General features: G+C 38.9%; 1 protein-coding gene across 1 annotated transcript; it reads right to left on the reverse strand.

Moving 5' to 3' along the window:
* Positions 1-351: 351 nt before the first annotated feature.
* Positions 352-9,067, reverse strand: cmtm7 (CKLF-like MARVEL transmembrane domain containing 7). The gene is made up of 5 exons (XM_084727393.1): positions 8,754-9,067; positions 7,262-7,438; positions 4,280-4,378; positions 2,420-2,501; positions 352-560 (listed from the first exon to the last, which is right to left on the reverse strand). The coding sequence occupies exons 1-5, from the start codon at positions 8,859-8,861 to the stop codon at positions 547-549; spliced, it is 480 nt and encodes a 159-aa protein (XP_084583519.1). The 5' UTR covers positions 8,862-9,067; the 3' UTR covers positions 352-546.
* Between the last annotated feature and the right edge of the window lie 7,754 nt (positions 9,068-16,821).

Consider the following 16,821-nt stretch of genomic DNA (forward strand, 5'->3'; position numbering starts at 1 on the left):
TGCACTCAGACAGGTGAGGTTTTAGGAGGGAAAAACATCTGGATTGCTTTATGGCACACGACAGGAAGAGGGCGCCGTTGTTTCAGAGCAACCACGACTTCAAGTTTTCTCAAAAATCTTCTCTAAATCTCTGATAGCAGGTGGTAAGAGGGGGGAAACAAAACGGCAACCTTGTCGGGGAGAGAACGTCAGGGCAGGAAGCAGCAGGGATGATGGGAAATGTAGTTGTGACAACAATAGCATGTGACTGATTGTTTAGACCGCGGTGTCATTCGTTGATTCTATTAAATGTGTTTCTGATACATTGATGATTAAAATGTGACACTGAGCACCTTTAAACATGAGAACATGACTTCAATGAGAAAAGTATTCTGGACATCTGAGTAATACTGTAACTACTGTCCTCTCAGCTCCGCCCCGTTACCTCTGCACTATGAATTAAAATCCAATCACGATAATTATCCAGGTGGTTGCTAGGCAGAAAATTGACCAGGACACAGCAAACTGCCGACGCAGCCGCCTGGTTCCTTCATGACGGAGCACTTATTACACTGCCGCACCTGGAAGGGAAGGAAGTGAGGAAGGAAGGAACAGAGGGAGGAAGGGAGGAAAGGAGGAAGGAAGGAACGGAGGGAGTAAGGAAGAAATGAAGGGAGGAGGGAGGGAAAGGAGTGAAAGACAGAAGAGAGGAAGGACGGAAGGAATGAACAGAGAGAGGGAGGGAGACAGAAAGGAAGGAAGGCAGTGGGGGAAGGGAGTTAAGAAGGAAGGGAGGGAGGAAGGAAGGAAAAAAGTGAGGATGGAAGGAAGGAAGAGAGGGAGGAAAGAAGTAAGGAAGGAAGCGAGGATGACAGAAAGGAGGGACAGGATGAAAGGAAGAAAAAAGAAGAAGGATGAAGGGAAGATGCACATAAAGGAAGGAAGGAAGAAATAGAGACAGGAAGGACAGGAAGCAAAAAGGATGGAAGATGTCAACAAAGAAAGAAAGGAGGACAGGAGAAAGGAAGCAAAGGAAAAGGGAAGAAAACATGAAAAGATGGAAAGAAGATGTGGATGAAGGAAGGACAGTGTGGACAAAAGAAAGACGGAAGGAAAGGAGGATGGATTAAATGAATGAAGGATGAAAGAAAGAAATAAGGAAGGGAGAAAGGAAGGAAGCAAGGATGGAAGAAAGTATGGAGGGTAGGAAGGAGGAGAGAAATGAGCAAAGAGTGCAGGAGATAAAGCAGAGTTAAAGGAGGAAAAACCACAGAGACCAAAGTGATGAAGGACAGATTGAAAAGAGGAGCGAAGAGAAAGAAAAATGAGCGTCAATAATTTGTCTCATGTGAATCTGACTCACATGTCTGATTTTCACTCTTTGATGAAACACAGTTGCTTCAGTGTCGCGGGAAATCTGGATATTCTGCCTTTCAGTTCCCTTCAACGGCTAATTAGCGCTGTTAGCATTGATAGCATTCCTCACTGAAACACACTGACAGGGTTTCACTGTGATAGAAGAAGTACTCTGATCTAAGTAAAGGTGGTAAAACCACAGTGAAGAAATAGTCCTTTAAGTCCACATGTCAGGTTGTTTCACAGATCATGGACATCGCATCACAGTGGTAAACAAGCTCCTGTCCCAGTATTATTGTATTCAACTGAATATAGGTTGAAAATTTACATTTTAAACAGCATCCCAATTTTTTTGGAATTATGGTTGCATATTGTTGGTGTTATTACAACTGTTCTCTTTTCCTGCAGGATGTTGTCACTAAAATATCGCATTGTGTTGTGGTGTGTTCACATGTCATGGAAACCTCCGACATCAAAGACTTGCAGCCATTTCTTTCCATCATCAACAACGATGTTACTGTTAGCTCTTTAAAAACCGTGTTGCAGAATCTCCCAAACAATGGAAGTGATGTTCAAATGTTAAAGAACAACCAAAAAATCCATACTGCTCACCTGTTGTAGTCTGAGCCTCCTAAAGCCCCGATAAGAAGTTTACTTGTGCACACCATCACAGTGCACACACACACACACACACACACACACACACACTTCTGATGCTGGCTCCAAGCTAAGGATCTATAGTGAAGATTCAGGCTAAAAAACATGGTGTAAATAATGTTTATAATAATTTTTAGTCAACTTGTCAGGTCTTTAGGAGGCTTGGATTACACCAGATGAGCAGTATGGAGGAAGTTTATGTTTTTATTCTGTTTTTTATGTTTGAAAACTGGTCACCATTCACTTCCATTGTTTGGGAGATTCTGCAATACTGTTTTCCTGTGAAACTCTAGCATAGTTTTATGGACTTAAAAAACTAAACCTGACCTTTAATCGGCATGTGGGTGAGGAGATAATGACAGAATTTTCATTTTTTGGGAGAACAATCCCTTTAAATATGAAGCACACCAAATAAAAACAGACGTACCGGTCTGATGAGAGCCACAGGTGACACTGTAAGACGTCCACAAACTGACGGCCATCAGGAATGTGGCTATGAACCCAAACACCTGCAGACAAACACACAACATAGTTAAACACGTTAACATGTTAATGCAGCACATCACATTTAACTTTACAGACAAAAACCTTCACAAAAATCAAGTTACTGAAGTCTCATGTTTTAACTCTGTTGTATTTGACTCTCATAAATGTGTTTAAGAGTTTAATGAAATAGAAGATAAAAACAGATGTTCTGATATCTGGAGAAGCAGCTGAGATGTGAGGTTCAGGAAACTGATTCCTCAGACCGACAATGATATCAGTGAAGACTTCCTGTGTAATTAGATGGACAGAGGCAGGAAGTGATGGGGGGGAGGAGGGAGGGGGGCAGATTCTGATGAAATATTAAGGGTTTTGTTTTAGCCTAGACGTCTCACTCTTCCTCTGCTTTCAGGAACCACAGACATCAAAAGCACTCTCACAGGGTTTGGATTCAGGTGTCATTTAGTTGAATAAGAATCACAACATCTTGTGCAGCTTTCTGTCCACACAAGCTGGACTTAAATTTACTGACCGGGGAATGGGACGTCCTCAGCCTCTCTTTTACAAGCTGCAGCGGCTCAGTCAGATCTATAGTGAAGCTACTGGTTAGTGCTTTAATCGTGCCTGAAAAGTTGAGCCCATCGAGGCCCGATGCTGAAAAAATTCTGTCCGAAACCATCATGAACCCCACCCTCATTAACATATTTCAACCCGAACCCGATTACAGCTCAACTTTTTTCGTAACAAGCTTCCCTCTGTGCACCAAACAGGAGGAGATAAACATACAGGGAGCTGGAACTGGCAACAACTAAACTGGGGAGAAAAATGCAAATAAATAAACAAATAAATAAAGTTAGTACAGCCCAAACCTGACATGAGCCTGTGAAATATGTGAGAAATAGAGCCCGACCCAAACCGAACTCATCGGGTCCCGTCGGGTCCAGGCACAGATCTCAAGCTCAGCTACTGGTATCATATGACACTAAGAGACCTGAGGAATCCATTGGTGCCAGTCATGTCATACTAGCTAAATAACACTCCAAAGGGATCCCTTGACGTCTCACCTCAACATATTTGAGTGAAAATGGGTTCTGTAAGTTCCTAAGAGTCTCCCCTTTACACACATGGCCACTTTATGCTAAGCCCATGCAGTTTGGAGCAAAAAACATGTTTCTATTTTTGCATGTAGAAGAAACGTGTTGTGTTATTCCTGCATACTGGGTTCCATAAAAGTGTTGGAATATCATACACTGGGTCTGACTGAGAAGCTGAAACTCATGTGTGACGATTGTCTTTCTAAGAAATATAATTTACTATAATTTGTGGGACCCAACAGGTCTGGGTCGGGTCGGGTCTTATTCCTCACATATTTTACAGGCTTATGTTGGGTTCGGGCTCTTTATTTTATTTGTTGTTTTTTATTTGTTTACGTTTCTATGACGACAAGCCTGCCCAGTTTCCCAGTGATATCAGAAACAAACGTTAAGTTTTGGTTGGAATTTTATTCTACAGAGGTCGTGTGACTGTTTTTAACTTGGTCGCTGCCTCACAGAGTAAAACACAGCAGCATCCATCTCATCTTTTCACTGCAACTCTGCATCAAGATTGAGGGAATTGTTCCTTTAAAAAGTAACAGCGACAGCCAAACTGTGTTTCACACTTGTCACAAACTGTGTGGCGGCAACCCGTACGGACCAATCACGATCCGTTACACCCCTAACTGTTCTCTTTACTAACAGAATCGGAGTGTTTATAGTCCTCTGAAGATTTACCCAGGGATCTTAGTGTCTGTGCGGTTACGTACCGATGCAACCACCAGCGCTGAAGCTGGTCCACTGTTCACAGCGCCAATGATGGAGGCGATGAAGATGAGGACGGTGCCGACGGAGTAATGAAAGAACTCCTGAAACAGCAGAAAAGATTCAGAATAAGATAACAATGTACCACAATACAAGAGCTCTCCTCCTTTACAACTCCTTATTATCTGGATTAAACTCTGCAGCTCTCATCTTTTTATATCCAATATGAAATAAAACCACTGCCAGTCTCACAGTCGGCACTGCTGTGGTGATTTATCTGAACACATCTCAGTTTCTGAGTGACGACTGAGCTGAATATGGTTGAAAATTCATTTTTTTGTTTTTCATGTCTAGTTTCCATACATAACTGTTGCTTTAACATATGTCTGACTTTATTTCACACTACACATTAAAGTGCTCCAGCTAATATAAAAATATATTTATGATTAACCCTATTTATAATTCCTCATTGAAATATTCTCCCTGTGTGTTTCAGGAAGCTTTTATCTGTTTTATCTTGTTATTGTCCTGCACACTGACTGACAAAGGAAAACAAACAACTGACAGGTTGATTCCACCAAGCAAACACAATTTAATCGTCACAGGAAGAACCTCTTTGAGTCAGCTGAGGGATCTCTGAACAGGGCTGCATAATTTATCAGTTTCTTATCGAAATTGCACTATGGCTTTCTGCAATTTTCAAATCACAGGAAGTGAAATATGAGTTAAAGGAAAAATGTGTCAAAAAACTTTGAAATGAATGAATATGTTGAGGCAGAGTTGTCCTGTCCTGCACATCAGATTCTACAGACTTTAAAAATATCCTCATTTGGCAAAAAATCGCATCATTGTCATTTTAACATGTTTTTCAATCAAAACAAGAATAATGATGTAAAATTTTTCATCATCTGTAATATTGAAAATCATTTTGCAATTGCAGTATCAGTCAAAATAATCACTATTAGATATTTTTTCAAAATCACTCAGCCCCGTCTCTGAGTGATGATTTGAATCTTGAAGTATCAGACAGCAGCCTAAGTGTGTTCAGGAAGTAAAGATGTGCACCGTTATTAGCCAAAGTTACAGAACAACCCATTGAAGTTACATATGTTTGACCTGCTGTCTGTGTTTGTTGGATTAAATGTGAATATAAGGAAGCATCATAACATATTTTGTCATTTCACCTCTAAAACTTTCACAAGAAATGACTTCCTGCCAAAACCCCACAGCCTCGATCAGTCTGCTATGAGGTGACGGGGGGGAGTGACACATTCACAACTTCTGCAAGAGCAAGATGATTGTGAGGCAAATGAATGTGTGTTTGTGATGAAATGTTTGCTTTTACAGTTGCAGAAATAAACAGTAGGGATGTAATGATACCAACAACTCACAGTACGATATTATCACCATAAAAAGTCCATGATATTAAAGATATCGATCACAATATTTAAAGAAACAAGACAGAAATGTTCTTTAATAAATAATAAATCTGTTATGTACGGCATTTTAAAGTATGTTTAACGTTAAAAGTGCTTCTGATTTCCTTCTTCTTCTTTAATAACATAAAATAAACGTAACAGCCATGACCTGAACATGTGCAAATGTCTTTTTTTGTTTGCAACTGTAGAACAAAAATTATGCAGCATTCAGGAGCAGCCATTTAAATAAAATGCAATAAGATAATTACCCCTGTAAGAGCACAGTATGTACTGTCACAGGCCTGTACAGTACAGAGACTTTTTTTTCAATACATCGTAATACTGGACGTATTGTTAGAGTCCTGGTAAATATGACTGGATATTGAACCTCAGTCGACACTGTTTAATCGAGGATTATTTAGAAAACACATCTGCACATGAGCGCAGGTATTTTCCCTGATTAACAGGTGAAAACTTATTCGAGCTGCTGTTCTTGTATGGTATTCTAAAACTTCTGTCAGTCACTGGTTTTATTTTCCCGCGTGGGTCCTGATGACGCAGCCTGTTCTGACATGAAGTGAACTGCAGGTGTGAAAAACACCCTCAGATGACGGACAGCTCTCCTCAGAGCCCGCCCTCTGAACCACAGGGGTTTCACATACACACCTTCAATAAATTACAAATTAACACCTGCCTGCTGACTGCACATATCCCCGGAAATTATGATTTAAAATTTAGACTAAATCAGTCTCATATAACACACCTATTCTGATTGCTAACATGTAATTTATTTATTTTATGTAACTCTTCAGTTACTTCCTCTTATGCAACACTGAGTATAACAAATATGCATTACAGAAGTTTGGTGGAAAACCTGAAGTGAGACTGTACAGAGAAACAGTTGATGAACCTGCTGAAGGAAGACTTTAAAAAGAGACAAAAATCAAAAACACATATTTTACGTCTGGCCTGTTGTGCTGTTTATCCATCCAGATAAAGCTGTAGAGACGAAGCGCGGCTTGTGGTGCTCAAAATGCTACAAAAAAAGAAAAACAAAAAAACAAACCAAAACCACACATCCAAACCAGCATCTCTTACCAGAAACCATGACGTGGTTTCTCGAGATAACAGGCCGTGTTGTGAGCAGTTTCACGGAGGAACTTCCTTCATTCTAGTAGAAAAAAGTAGTTTCAATAGATTCTGCTGCAGATAGAAAGTAGTCCCTATATGAAACTGCTCACAACAAGGGCTGTGAATAATCTTGAGCAACGAGAACATGATCTCTGGAAAGATATTTCTGGTTTTGAATTTTTCAAATGTTTTTTTGGTTGTTGTTTTTTGGTTGTTTTTTTTTAGCATTTTGAGCACCGCAAGCCGAGTGTCATCTAGTCCCATTATATTGGAGAGGAGGCTGATTTTTCCAAAACTCTGCAACCCACACCAAACCCATCCAGATGGATAAACAGCACCACAGGCCACAGGAAAACCACGTAGTTTAGATTCTGGGGTGAAATATCCTTTTAACATTTCAAACACACATGCACAGAAGAAATGTGTGTTCCTACTCACCGTCAGTGGCCAGTTGATGCAGGGCATCTTTGCCTGCAGCCTGAACAGGTGCATGAGGAAGAAGATGAGGAGGGCAATGAGGAACCACAGTGTCACCACCTCAAAGTACTGGAAGGCCGCCCATTTGGGCCAGCCGCGGACGCAGTGGATGCACAGGAAGGCGACAAGCAGGGCGAGCTGCGAGACACAAAATCACAACGTTTATAACATCCTGAAGCCTGGATGGAAGAATCCAAACCAGCAGCATGTCTGTCCGTCCGTCTGTCCGTCTCTCAAAAACACCTCGCAGATATGATGTCGTTTCATGTTTCAAACAGCTGCTCACAAACAAACAGGAGGAAGCAGCACGTTTGTTGAGGGACTATTTTCAGCGGCAGATTAATCCACATTTGGTGCTCGAGTGAGTATTTGGTGCAGCAGGATGGTGTGTGTGTGTGAGGCTGAGTCAAAACAAACTACAGTGTGTGTTCACGGTGATGAAGGAACACATTATTGCAAGCAACACTTTAAGTGTGTACTATATCAGTATTTCCACCAGTTAGTTGGTTTATGTTATTGTGTGACAGGGAAAATGACTACATTTTTGCATGAACTACCCCTTTAATCAATTATCAAAATAGTTGGCAATTAATTTAATAATCAATTAATAATTGATTAATCATCTGAATTTATGTTTATTCTATAAATTATATCCTGCACAAGAAATATCAACCAATATATGGATATTGGGATTTTTTAAAATCCATAATATCAGTATCTGTCTGGCCCTATGTTGAGTTTTCCAAATGTATTTTTTGACACTTTGAGCACCAGAAGAAGAGAACCATCTACTTAAAGCTGAACAATTTTGTGAATATTTTGATGAATATTGCAAATGTGACATGATTTGCAATATTAGAGGTAATAATATTTTTTACATAATTATTCTTATTTTGATTAAGAACATGTTAAAATAACTATGGTGTGATTTATTTTTGCAGGAAAATAATATTTTTAAGTCTGTAGTCTCTGATGTGTAGGACAGGACATTTCTGCTTCACCACATTCATTCATTTAAGGGTTTCTTGACTGATTTTGCCTTTAACAAATACTGCACCTCCTGCAATTTGAAAACTGTAGAAAGCTATATTGCAGTTTCAATAAAATTTCAATTAATTGTTCAGCCCTACAGACATCTCTACAGCCCAGATCTCCAAAACTCAAACTTTAAACGGATAAAAAAGTTCTGCAGGTAAGAGGGAAAATATGTATTTTTGATTTTTGTGCGAACTGTCCCTTTAAAAACTAATAATAAGCTGTTAAACTGAATATAAACATCATAAATACCATCAGAACCACCTGACAGGCCAACGTGCATTTAATATATTTTAAGTGATAAAATTGTAGCATGTTGACAGTGAAGCTAACAGCAGCTAATGTTAGCTAGCATGTTCCAGTGTGTCGGTGTGAATGGATCCCGGTACACTCCTGCGTTCGGCGGGCGGACTCTCACCATCTGTCCGATCTTGAGCAGTCCCGGGATGGTGCGGGTGTAGCCCATGTTGAGCAGACCGTCCCCGGAGGTCCTGGTGGTGGTGGTGGTGATGACGGTGTGCGACATGTCGGCGGAGAGCAGAGAGACGAGATGAATGTTTATAACAAGTTCTACACCGAGTCTGTACCGATAGCCTGCCGGACAGGAGCGTCACACCCGAGTCAACACAACCCGGATACACACACGTGCACACTTCCGCACCGGCGTTTCACAATAAGAGCATAGCAGTATGGAAGGTGTAGATTTTTCCACCTTGAGTCCAAACGATTCACTGATATCCTCCTGAGAACCAAGGGAAAAAAGTGTCTTACAATTTCTGTTTTTTTGTGATTTCCTATATATTTGGGCCTAAAAAAACACCTTACAATTTTAATTTTTTTGAATATATTTTTTATTTTAATTTCACAGCATGTCCACTGTAGAGGACAACAGGACGATATCCGTGTGAAAATAGAACTGAATTTAGAAAATTAGAAAAAATGAGCAGATTATATCTTTAGAGTGATATTCACCCAAGAACACATTTCATTTGAACAAATACAATAAATTTCTGTATCGTTCTTCTGTTACTGCTTGCAAGGACAAAATGTATGTAATAATTCATTACAATGTAATGTAAAACATGTATTCAATTCAACAGTGTTGCTGACCCAGTCCACAGCAGTTCATTACTTAGTTCCCGCTGCTAACCAGTGGTGGACAGTAGTGAAGTACATTTACTTGAGTACTGTACTTAAGTACATTTTTTGAGTATCTGTACTTTACTTGAGTATTTGTTTTTTTGGAAACTTCTGACTTTCACTCCACTACATTTCAAAGACAAATATTGTACTTTTGACTCTGCTATATTTGTAGGAAGGTTGTTGTTACTTTTCGACTGAGCTTTGAAGTCAGCTGTTGGTGTTTTTTTCTTTTCTAAAATGCAGTTGGTCACATGCTGTGTTCCTCACAGAAGGAAACCAATCACAGTAGCTCCTCTCAAATGGGACTGATGTAAAAGCAGAAATACGTCCAGGCGCTTTCTGTAACAAGAACAAGCAAGCTCTCCCTCTTTCATTCAAACAAAAAGCGGTAATGGTGACGGCAGGAGAAAGACAAAATTAAATCTCAAGATGTTATTATAATTATTCATTATTCCAGGTAGCTTTTAAAGTTGGATTGTTTTTATCGGGGTGAAAAATACCACATAATTCATGTATATACTGCCTCTGAAGACAGAAAGAAATCTCAGTTATTTAACAGACTTGGAGAACTCCTTACAGTTATCTTCAATCTAATGTTATGATATGATTTTAATACAGTTGCATCAGAAAATGACAACAGCTGTTCTTTTTGGTTTTGATTGTATTTCTATGCTGAAGTTTTTATAGGTGTTTCTATAAGTTTTGTGTAGCAGAGTGGTTCTACATGCAAGTCGGTGCATCATTAGATGGTTTCAGAGAGTTACAAGCTTCTGTAAATGCATCATGAAAACAATACAGCGTGTATTGATATTAGAAAATGTACTTTGTAATTTGTACTTTTGAATACTTAAGTATTATTAAAAAACATGTACTTCTGAATACTTAAGTATTTTTAAAACCGAGTACTCTAGTACTTTAACTCAAGTAAAATTTTGGCTGAGCAACTTTCACTTGTAGTTGAGTAATATTTGACCAGGAGTATCTATACTTTGACTCAAGTACTGGGGTTGAGTACTTTGTCCACCACTGCTGCTAACGGCTCAGATTTCTCAGGCTGTTTTTATTTCCAAAACATTTTGACTCTTGATTTCTTGGGCAGTAGTATTCAGTGACACTCCTGTAGTTTGGAGCTGTCTTTGATTTGTAAAAGCTGCCAGATCTTCAAAGATTTTGTCATCTATGTACTGTGAAAAGTACTGGATTGGATTCCAGTATTCACGGATTTTGGGGTCATCTTGATTGGCAGGAAGCCCAGGTAGCACAGGTGTGAATCTGTTATGATGGATGGAAAAAAACACAAATAAATAAAAGTTAATAAAAGGAGTAGCAGTTAATTTGTTTCACATCCATTTGGATTAATGCAGTAATTTCAGTGTCATGGATGTGATATGACTCCCTATTGACCATCTTTATAAGCATATTTTTAGATAACTTGCATATTTTAACAGCATTTACACATAGCACAATACAATAATCTAACATGATAGTAAAATTTAATACATTAGCCTGAAACTAAATAAAACATACAAGTTATTCCTGGTCCACAGAGCACGACGACTTTCCTGCTCCTTCTCTGCCTCTGACTCTGTCTCAGATTCTCCTGCATCTTCTTCCTCTCCTTCTCCATCATCATCTTCTCCTATCACTGGCTGATACTCATCCTCCTCATCCTTTTCCTCATCTGAAAGCTCCAAATCTGAATCTCCCTCTACTATCCAGTATAGAATCCTCTCTGCTTCACTCCTTTCTCCTACAACAATGTGCAGTCATTAAATACATTAAAATGGTCCTGGTGTCCACTACAGTTGACATTCATTAAATGACTGTTATTTCAAAACAGAAATAATGAAACTGTTTTCAGATGTAAAAATATTGTTATTAACATGTTTATGAACAAGAATATATATAATTATCATGGTAAAAATAGCAATAAATAAAGAATATTTGACTTACCTCTCCTCTTTCCATAAAATGTGCTTGTTGGTATGGTGGCCATCTTCATAGAGGAAGAAAGTAAAGTTCCCAGCATGCAATCCCACAACATGACACATCACTGGAAAGCCCAGGATGTCCTCTACAGAACACTATAGGGGTTGGTAGGGTAACTTCAAATAGTTAAGGAAGATGCAGGTGAACAGAATGTCCATTATAAAGGACATAAATGAATGGGCCGGGTCTCAGGAGGATATGGTCAAAACATTTTTTTTTTACAATTTTAATACGCTTTTAATTAAAAGTAATAATATATAGTATGTGATAAAATCATAATTACATGTTCAAATTAAGTATCCCATTGTAAAATCTCATTTTGATAACATTTGGTATATTTTCTGCAATGAAAATAATTAAAAAAAATAAATAAAAAAATTGAAAATATCGAAAAATGTAAATTATATATCTATGATCTATTTTGAACACTTTATTAGTTGGTATATTATTATTATTATTATTATTATTATTATTATTATTATTATTATTATTATATTAATAATAACAATACTCATCATCCTCGTCAGGATTGGGGAGTAACAGATTACATGTAACAGAATTACGTAATTTGGATAGTATTCCATTACACTTACAGATAAAAAAGACATAATCAGATTACCAGATACATTCAGTAAAAATGGGGATAATAGGAAGGATTACAATTTAAAAAGAAAATGGTATCCTACCACACAGTGCACACAGCTACCAATTCATTATCATGGACTGTAGTGAAAAAAATATTGTGTGTGTGTGTGTGTGTGTGTGTGTGTGTGTGTGTGTGTGTGTGTGTGTGTGTGTGTGTGTGTGTGTGTGTGTGTGTGTTTAACTCAATAAATCAATAAATTGCACATAATGAAGTACGGAACAGCTGGACAAACTAATAAACCGAACAACAAACATAAAAAAATGTAGAACTGCAACAATATGATTATTAATTGACTGTTAATTTATTTCCATCTATTCTGATAAATGATTAATATAATAGGACAAACAAGGGGGTCACCAGAATATTTTCTATCTTGTAATAGTGAGTCCTCAGTTATTTAAGTAACAGAGCAGAGTTTTCAATGCCTTTATTTTGAAGTAAACATCCTGTATCTGCTGGTTTCATCATCATCAGTGTGTTTTGGTTGACACTGTGCGTGTGTGTGTGTGTGTGTGTGTGTGTGTGTGTGTGTGTGTGTGTGTGTGTGTGTGTGTGTGCAGGAGGTGTGGTCTCTGTCAGGAAACACTGCAGCACCAGCAGCAGCAGCAGTGTGAGCTGCTGAAAGCTTCCAGAGCTTCACAGAAAGACGCCAGCGTTCAGTCCAAACACACAATTGTTCTGTGATGAAACAGAAAGCTGCTGTCTGGACGTTTCTCTTCACATCAACACACCAAACACAGGACAGACTGTTCCAGCACACACACACACACACACACACACACACACACACAAAGAGGACACACACAGAGGACACACAGGAAACACAAAGTGCTGCACACAAAAAATCTCTGACACTCTGTGCTCTGTTCTTTTGTCAAAGCTTGTCAGTCTCTTCTTCTGGGCTTCATTAGTGGATGGATGCTTGGTTGTCATGGAGACGGTTTAGTTGTCATCTTTTTTTTGAGGTAGTTACAGTTTGTATAGTAGATCATTTTAGGTACAGAGTTTAACCTTAAAGGTAGTAGTGCATCTTTACTCCTTATACTTTCAGAACAGGCTCGTTATTTTAGTTTTAATAAATTTGAGTGGAATTATTTATTTATTTTTTATTTTTTGCATCGATGTCCACTGCCTCAAGACTGATTTAAACTTAAATGCATCCAACAATAACACAGAAAGACAATTCATTGGTGTATACATCAGTGTATATCACAGAGAACAGATGTAACAAGACGGAAACAATGAAAAAAAACTTTAAAATGACATAACAAGACCAAAAATTATGTAATAATGAAAAAGTAAACAAAAACAAAAAATCATGTAATAAGACATAAAAGATATGACAAGACAAATAAAGATGTAACAAGATGAAAAATCATTTAGAAGATGTAGCAAGAAGAAAATAGATAATGTAACAGATATAACAAGACATGAGACAGATGTAAAAAAAAAAAAAAAAAAGACAAAAACAGACGTAACAGGACAAAGAACTGCGTAACAAATCAAAAATGATGTAATGATAAAAAAGTAAAGACAGAAAAAGAGATGTAACAAAACAAAAAAATATGGCATAAAAGACATAACAAGGTGGCAAACACTGTAAAACAAAACACAAAAAAATAAAAAACATCGTAAAAGATGTAACCAGAAGAGAAAGATGGAACAACATGAAAAAGACATAAGATGAAAAACAACCTAGAAGAAGTTACAAGACTGAAAACGATGTAAAAGACATTAGGAGACAACAACAATGTAACAAGATGAAGAAGACATCAGAAGGTGAAACAGACAGAGAGGGAGACTCTGGTGGATCTTTGACTAAAATGTTCTCAGAGTTCTCATTCATAATTTAAACGGCACCCTGAAAAACATTAAACCTGCAGGAGAAAAGACATGAGAAAGATCGAGAGAAGGAGAACGTGGTCGTCCGTCTGACTCCCACTGAGACGACAACACAGGTGACAAAGTGACAGAGTCGTGGGTGGGTTCTAGATGAAATCAGTGGAATATGGAAGGGTTCTCAGCAGAACTTCCTGGGTGGGTTCTAGATGAAACCAGTGGAATATAGAAGGGTTCTCAGCAGAACTTCCTGGGTGGGTTCTGGATGAAATCAGTGGAACATAAAAGAATTCTCAGTAGAACAGGGTGGGTTCCAGATGATGCCATTGAAATATAAAAGGGTTCTTGGTAGATCTCTTTCTGTGGGTTCTAGATGAAACTTTTGGAATACGAAAGGGTTCTCAGTGTGAGGGGCTCTAAATCCTTGGAACATAGAAGAGTTCTCTCTCTGTTAGCACCCTTAGAATGTAGATAGATTCTGGATAGAGAAGAACCATCACAGCATAAAAGGGTTCTCCTTTAGAACCTCTCAAAGGGGGTGAAAACTTTCGCAGATGGTTCCAGGTTTATGTTGGGTTCTAGGTAGAACCCTGTGAAAGGGTTTCAAGTGTATAAATGATTCTACCAGTGACTAAAAAGGGTTCTCCTATGGAGATGAGCCATAGAACCCTTTATGGTTGTAGTTAGCACCTTTATTTCTAAGTGCACTGTCAAGGCCTCGTGGGAGTTGTAGTTACTGAAAGTTAACAAAGTTGTTTTATGTCAGATGACAGAACAAAGATTGAGGTTCTGCGGCAGAACATTTTCTCTCACTAAATGATGAGCTCTTTAAAGTCTGAAGCAGCAGAAGGAGCAGAGATGTGAAAAGGTTATTTTCTCCCACAGCAGGTATTTCTCTTCAGCTTTTTGTCACTGTGGAGACGAACTACAGATGCTACCCACTTCCAGCCACATCCTGTGGCCACAAAGCGGTTAAACACACACCAGTGGAAACACACAGACACAAATTCAGCAGCAGCAGGAAGTGAAGCTCAGAGCTGCAGCAGCTTCTGGACTCAAAACGTCAAGCTGAGCTGGACTGAAGCTGCAGATTAAAACTGACCAGAGTCCAAAATCAACCCGGTCTGCATGTTCTTCGGGTTCCAGTTTGGTGCTCGAACGAGCCGCAGTGAAAGCCTCAGTTGCACCGCAGGCAGCAGCTGCTCCCACCAAACCACACAGAGGGTTTTGGGTTGTTCAAGCTCTGCACTTGAAGCAGGTTTTATGGTACAGGAGATAAAAAAAAACTTGTATCTACAGGTAGAACAAATCTCATTGGCTAAATTAAACTTTTATAACAGATTTGGGGAAACTTTACATTTAGCTTAGAGCCCTTTTTTAGCCCTGAGTTCAGCCTCTCAGGTAAACATACAAACGCTAACATCTTTGATATGGCCTTAACCCCAAAATTTGAATAGGTGCCACATCACAAACACAGAGCATAGAAATCCCCTGCAGCCAAATCTGAACTACATGGCCAAAAGTAGGTGGACAGCAGAACATTCCCTCCACATGTGATTGATCTGCTGCTCGTGCAGCCTCCACTCTTTTTTTTTTTTCACTTTTGTGGTTTCTAACACAGATGTTGATGAAGTCTGGTTTGTGTCACGGTGTTTTTGCAGGGTGATGTTGTGACCATCAGCGCCTAGCTATTTTTAAAAGAGGGGTGCACAGCAGAAAACGTGTCATTAAAGTCACACCTCAAAGTACCATTTCCTGCAACATAGAGCCTTCAAACATGATCAATAACGCTGCTCTTTCACTGTAAAGCTCAGGTCATATTACACAAGTTTCTCATTGTGTTCTGAACTTTCAAACCAATAATGGACGGACATTCCACAGTCATGATCAGTGGGGCCCTGACCCCTGCGGCCCTCATGGCCTGTTCAGTTATTATATGCTGGAGCATTAAAATTGTAACTCAGGGGCCCAAATGATCCAGGCACCAGACACTCTGATACTCTGTAAGGTGTAATTTGACCTCTGGCTCCCCCTGCTGGAGGGTATAAATACACACAGCAGCTAAAATCCCAAACTGTGAACTGCAACTGGTTTAAAATATATCCACATCATACTCGCTTGTCTCCTCTGTCTCGTCTCCCTCTTCATCTCCCTGCAGCTCTCCTGTGTTATGGTGTGTTCAATTTGAACTGAAAAGTTGGAATTTTGACTTGCCAGTTGAAAATTTCAACAGTATGTTGGTTTTCAAGTTTGCTGTCTGCTGCAGTGTAAAATGTTCTCAAATTGTTGTAAATTGTTATTAACAACTAAACATATAAGTAATCCTTGCCATTCAATATCCATCTTTTAATACAAAAACGTGAATATTTTGCACGATTTAGAAAGATGTCATTATGTAGACTCCAGTGTCCCTGGTAGGAGGAGGACCGAGCTACAATTTTCAGAAGAAGAAAAAGAAAAGGAAAAAAATGAGTGTGAACTAGTGTATTTCTGGACTGTGAACTTCATGCACAGGGAACACAGTAGAGTATCATGACCTCCAGTCGGTCCCTCCAGGATTTCACAGGTTTTTGGGAGACTGTCGCCTAATTTCACAGCACCTTTTGAAAAAACAACCAATATATCCATCTGAGTTTACAAAGAGGATTTTAATTTATTTCTTCCATCACATTGCCAGAAACGGGCTTCAATACAGAACACATTTTAATACCACATGATGCGTTCACTGCTGCTCCTGGCTCTTCTTAATGAATCAAACCAACCACCACCAGCAGCAGCAGCAGCTTTATTGATGTCAGTTACAATCATACTTTTACCACAACATGCAACAAACAAGGACACAAAACTGGTAGAGAAACATTTAAAAACA

This window comes from Lutjanus erythropterus, chromosome 9, assembly GCF_056507025.1.
Source record: "Lutjanus erythropterus isolate fLutEry1 chromosome 9, fLutEry1.hap2, whole genome shotgun sequence".
In the NCBI taxonomy this organism is placed as follows: Eukaryota; Metazoa; Chordata; class Actinopteri; order Lutjaniformes; family Lutjanidae; genus Lutjanus; species Lutjanus erythropterus.

Coding starts and splice junctions, on each gene's coding strand:
- cmtm7 (XM_084727393.1), bottom strand. CDS start 8,861: ATGTCGCACACCGTCATCACCACCACCACCACCAGGACCTCCGGGGAC. Junction 4,379..7,261: donor GCATCAACTGGCCACTGACG/GTGAGTAGGAAC, acceptor CTGCTGTTTCAG/GAGTTCTTTCATTACTCCGT. Junction 2,502..4,279: donor CAGCGCTGGTGGTTGCATCG/GTACGTAACCGC, acceptor GTTTGTCTGCAG/GTGTTTGGGTTCATAGCCAC.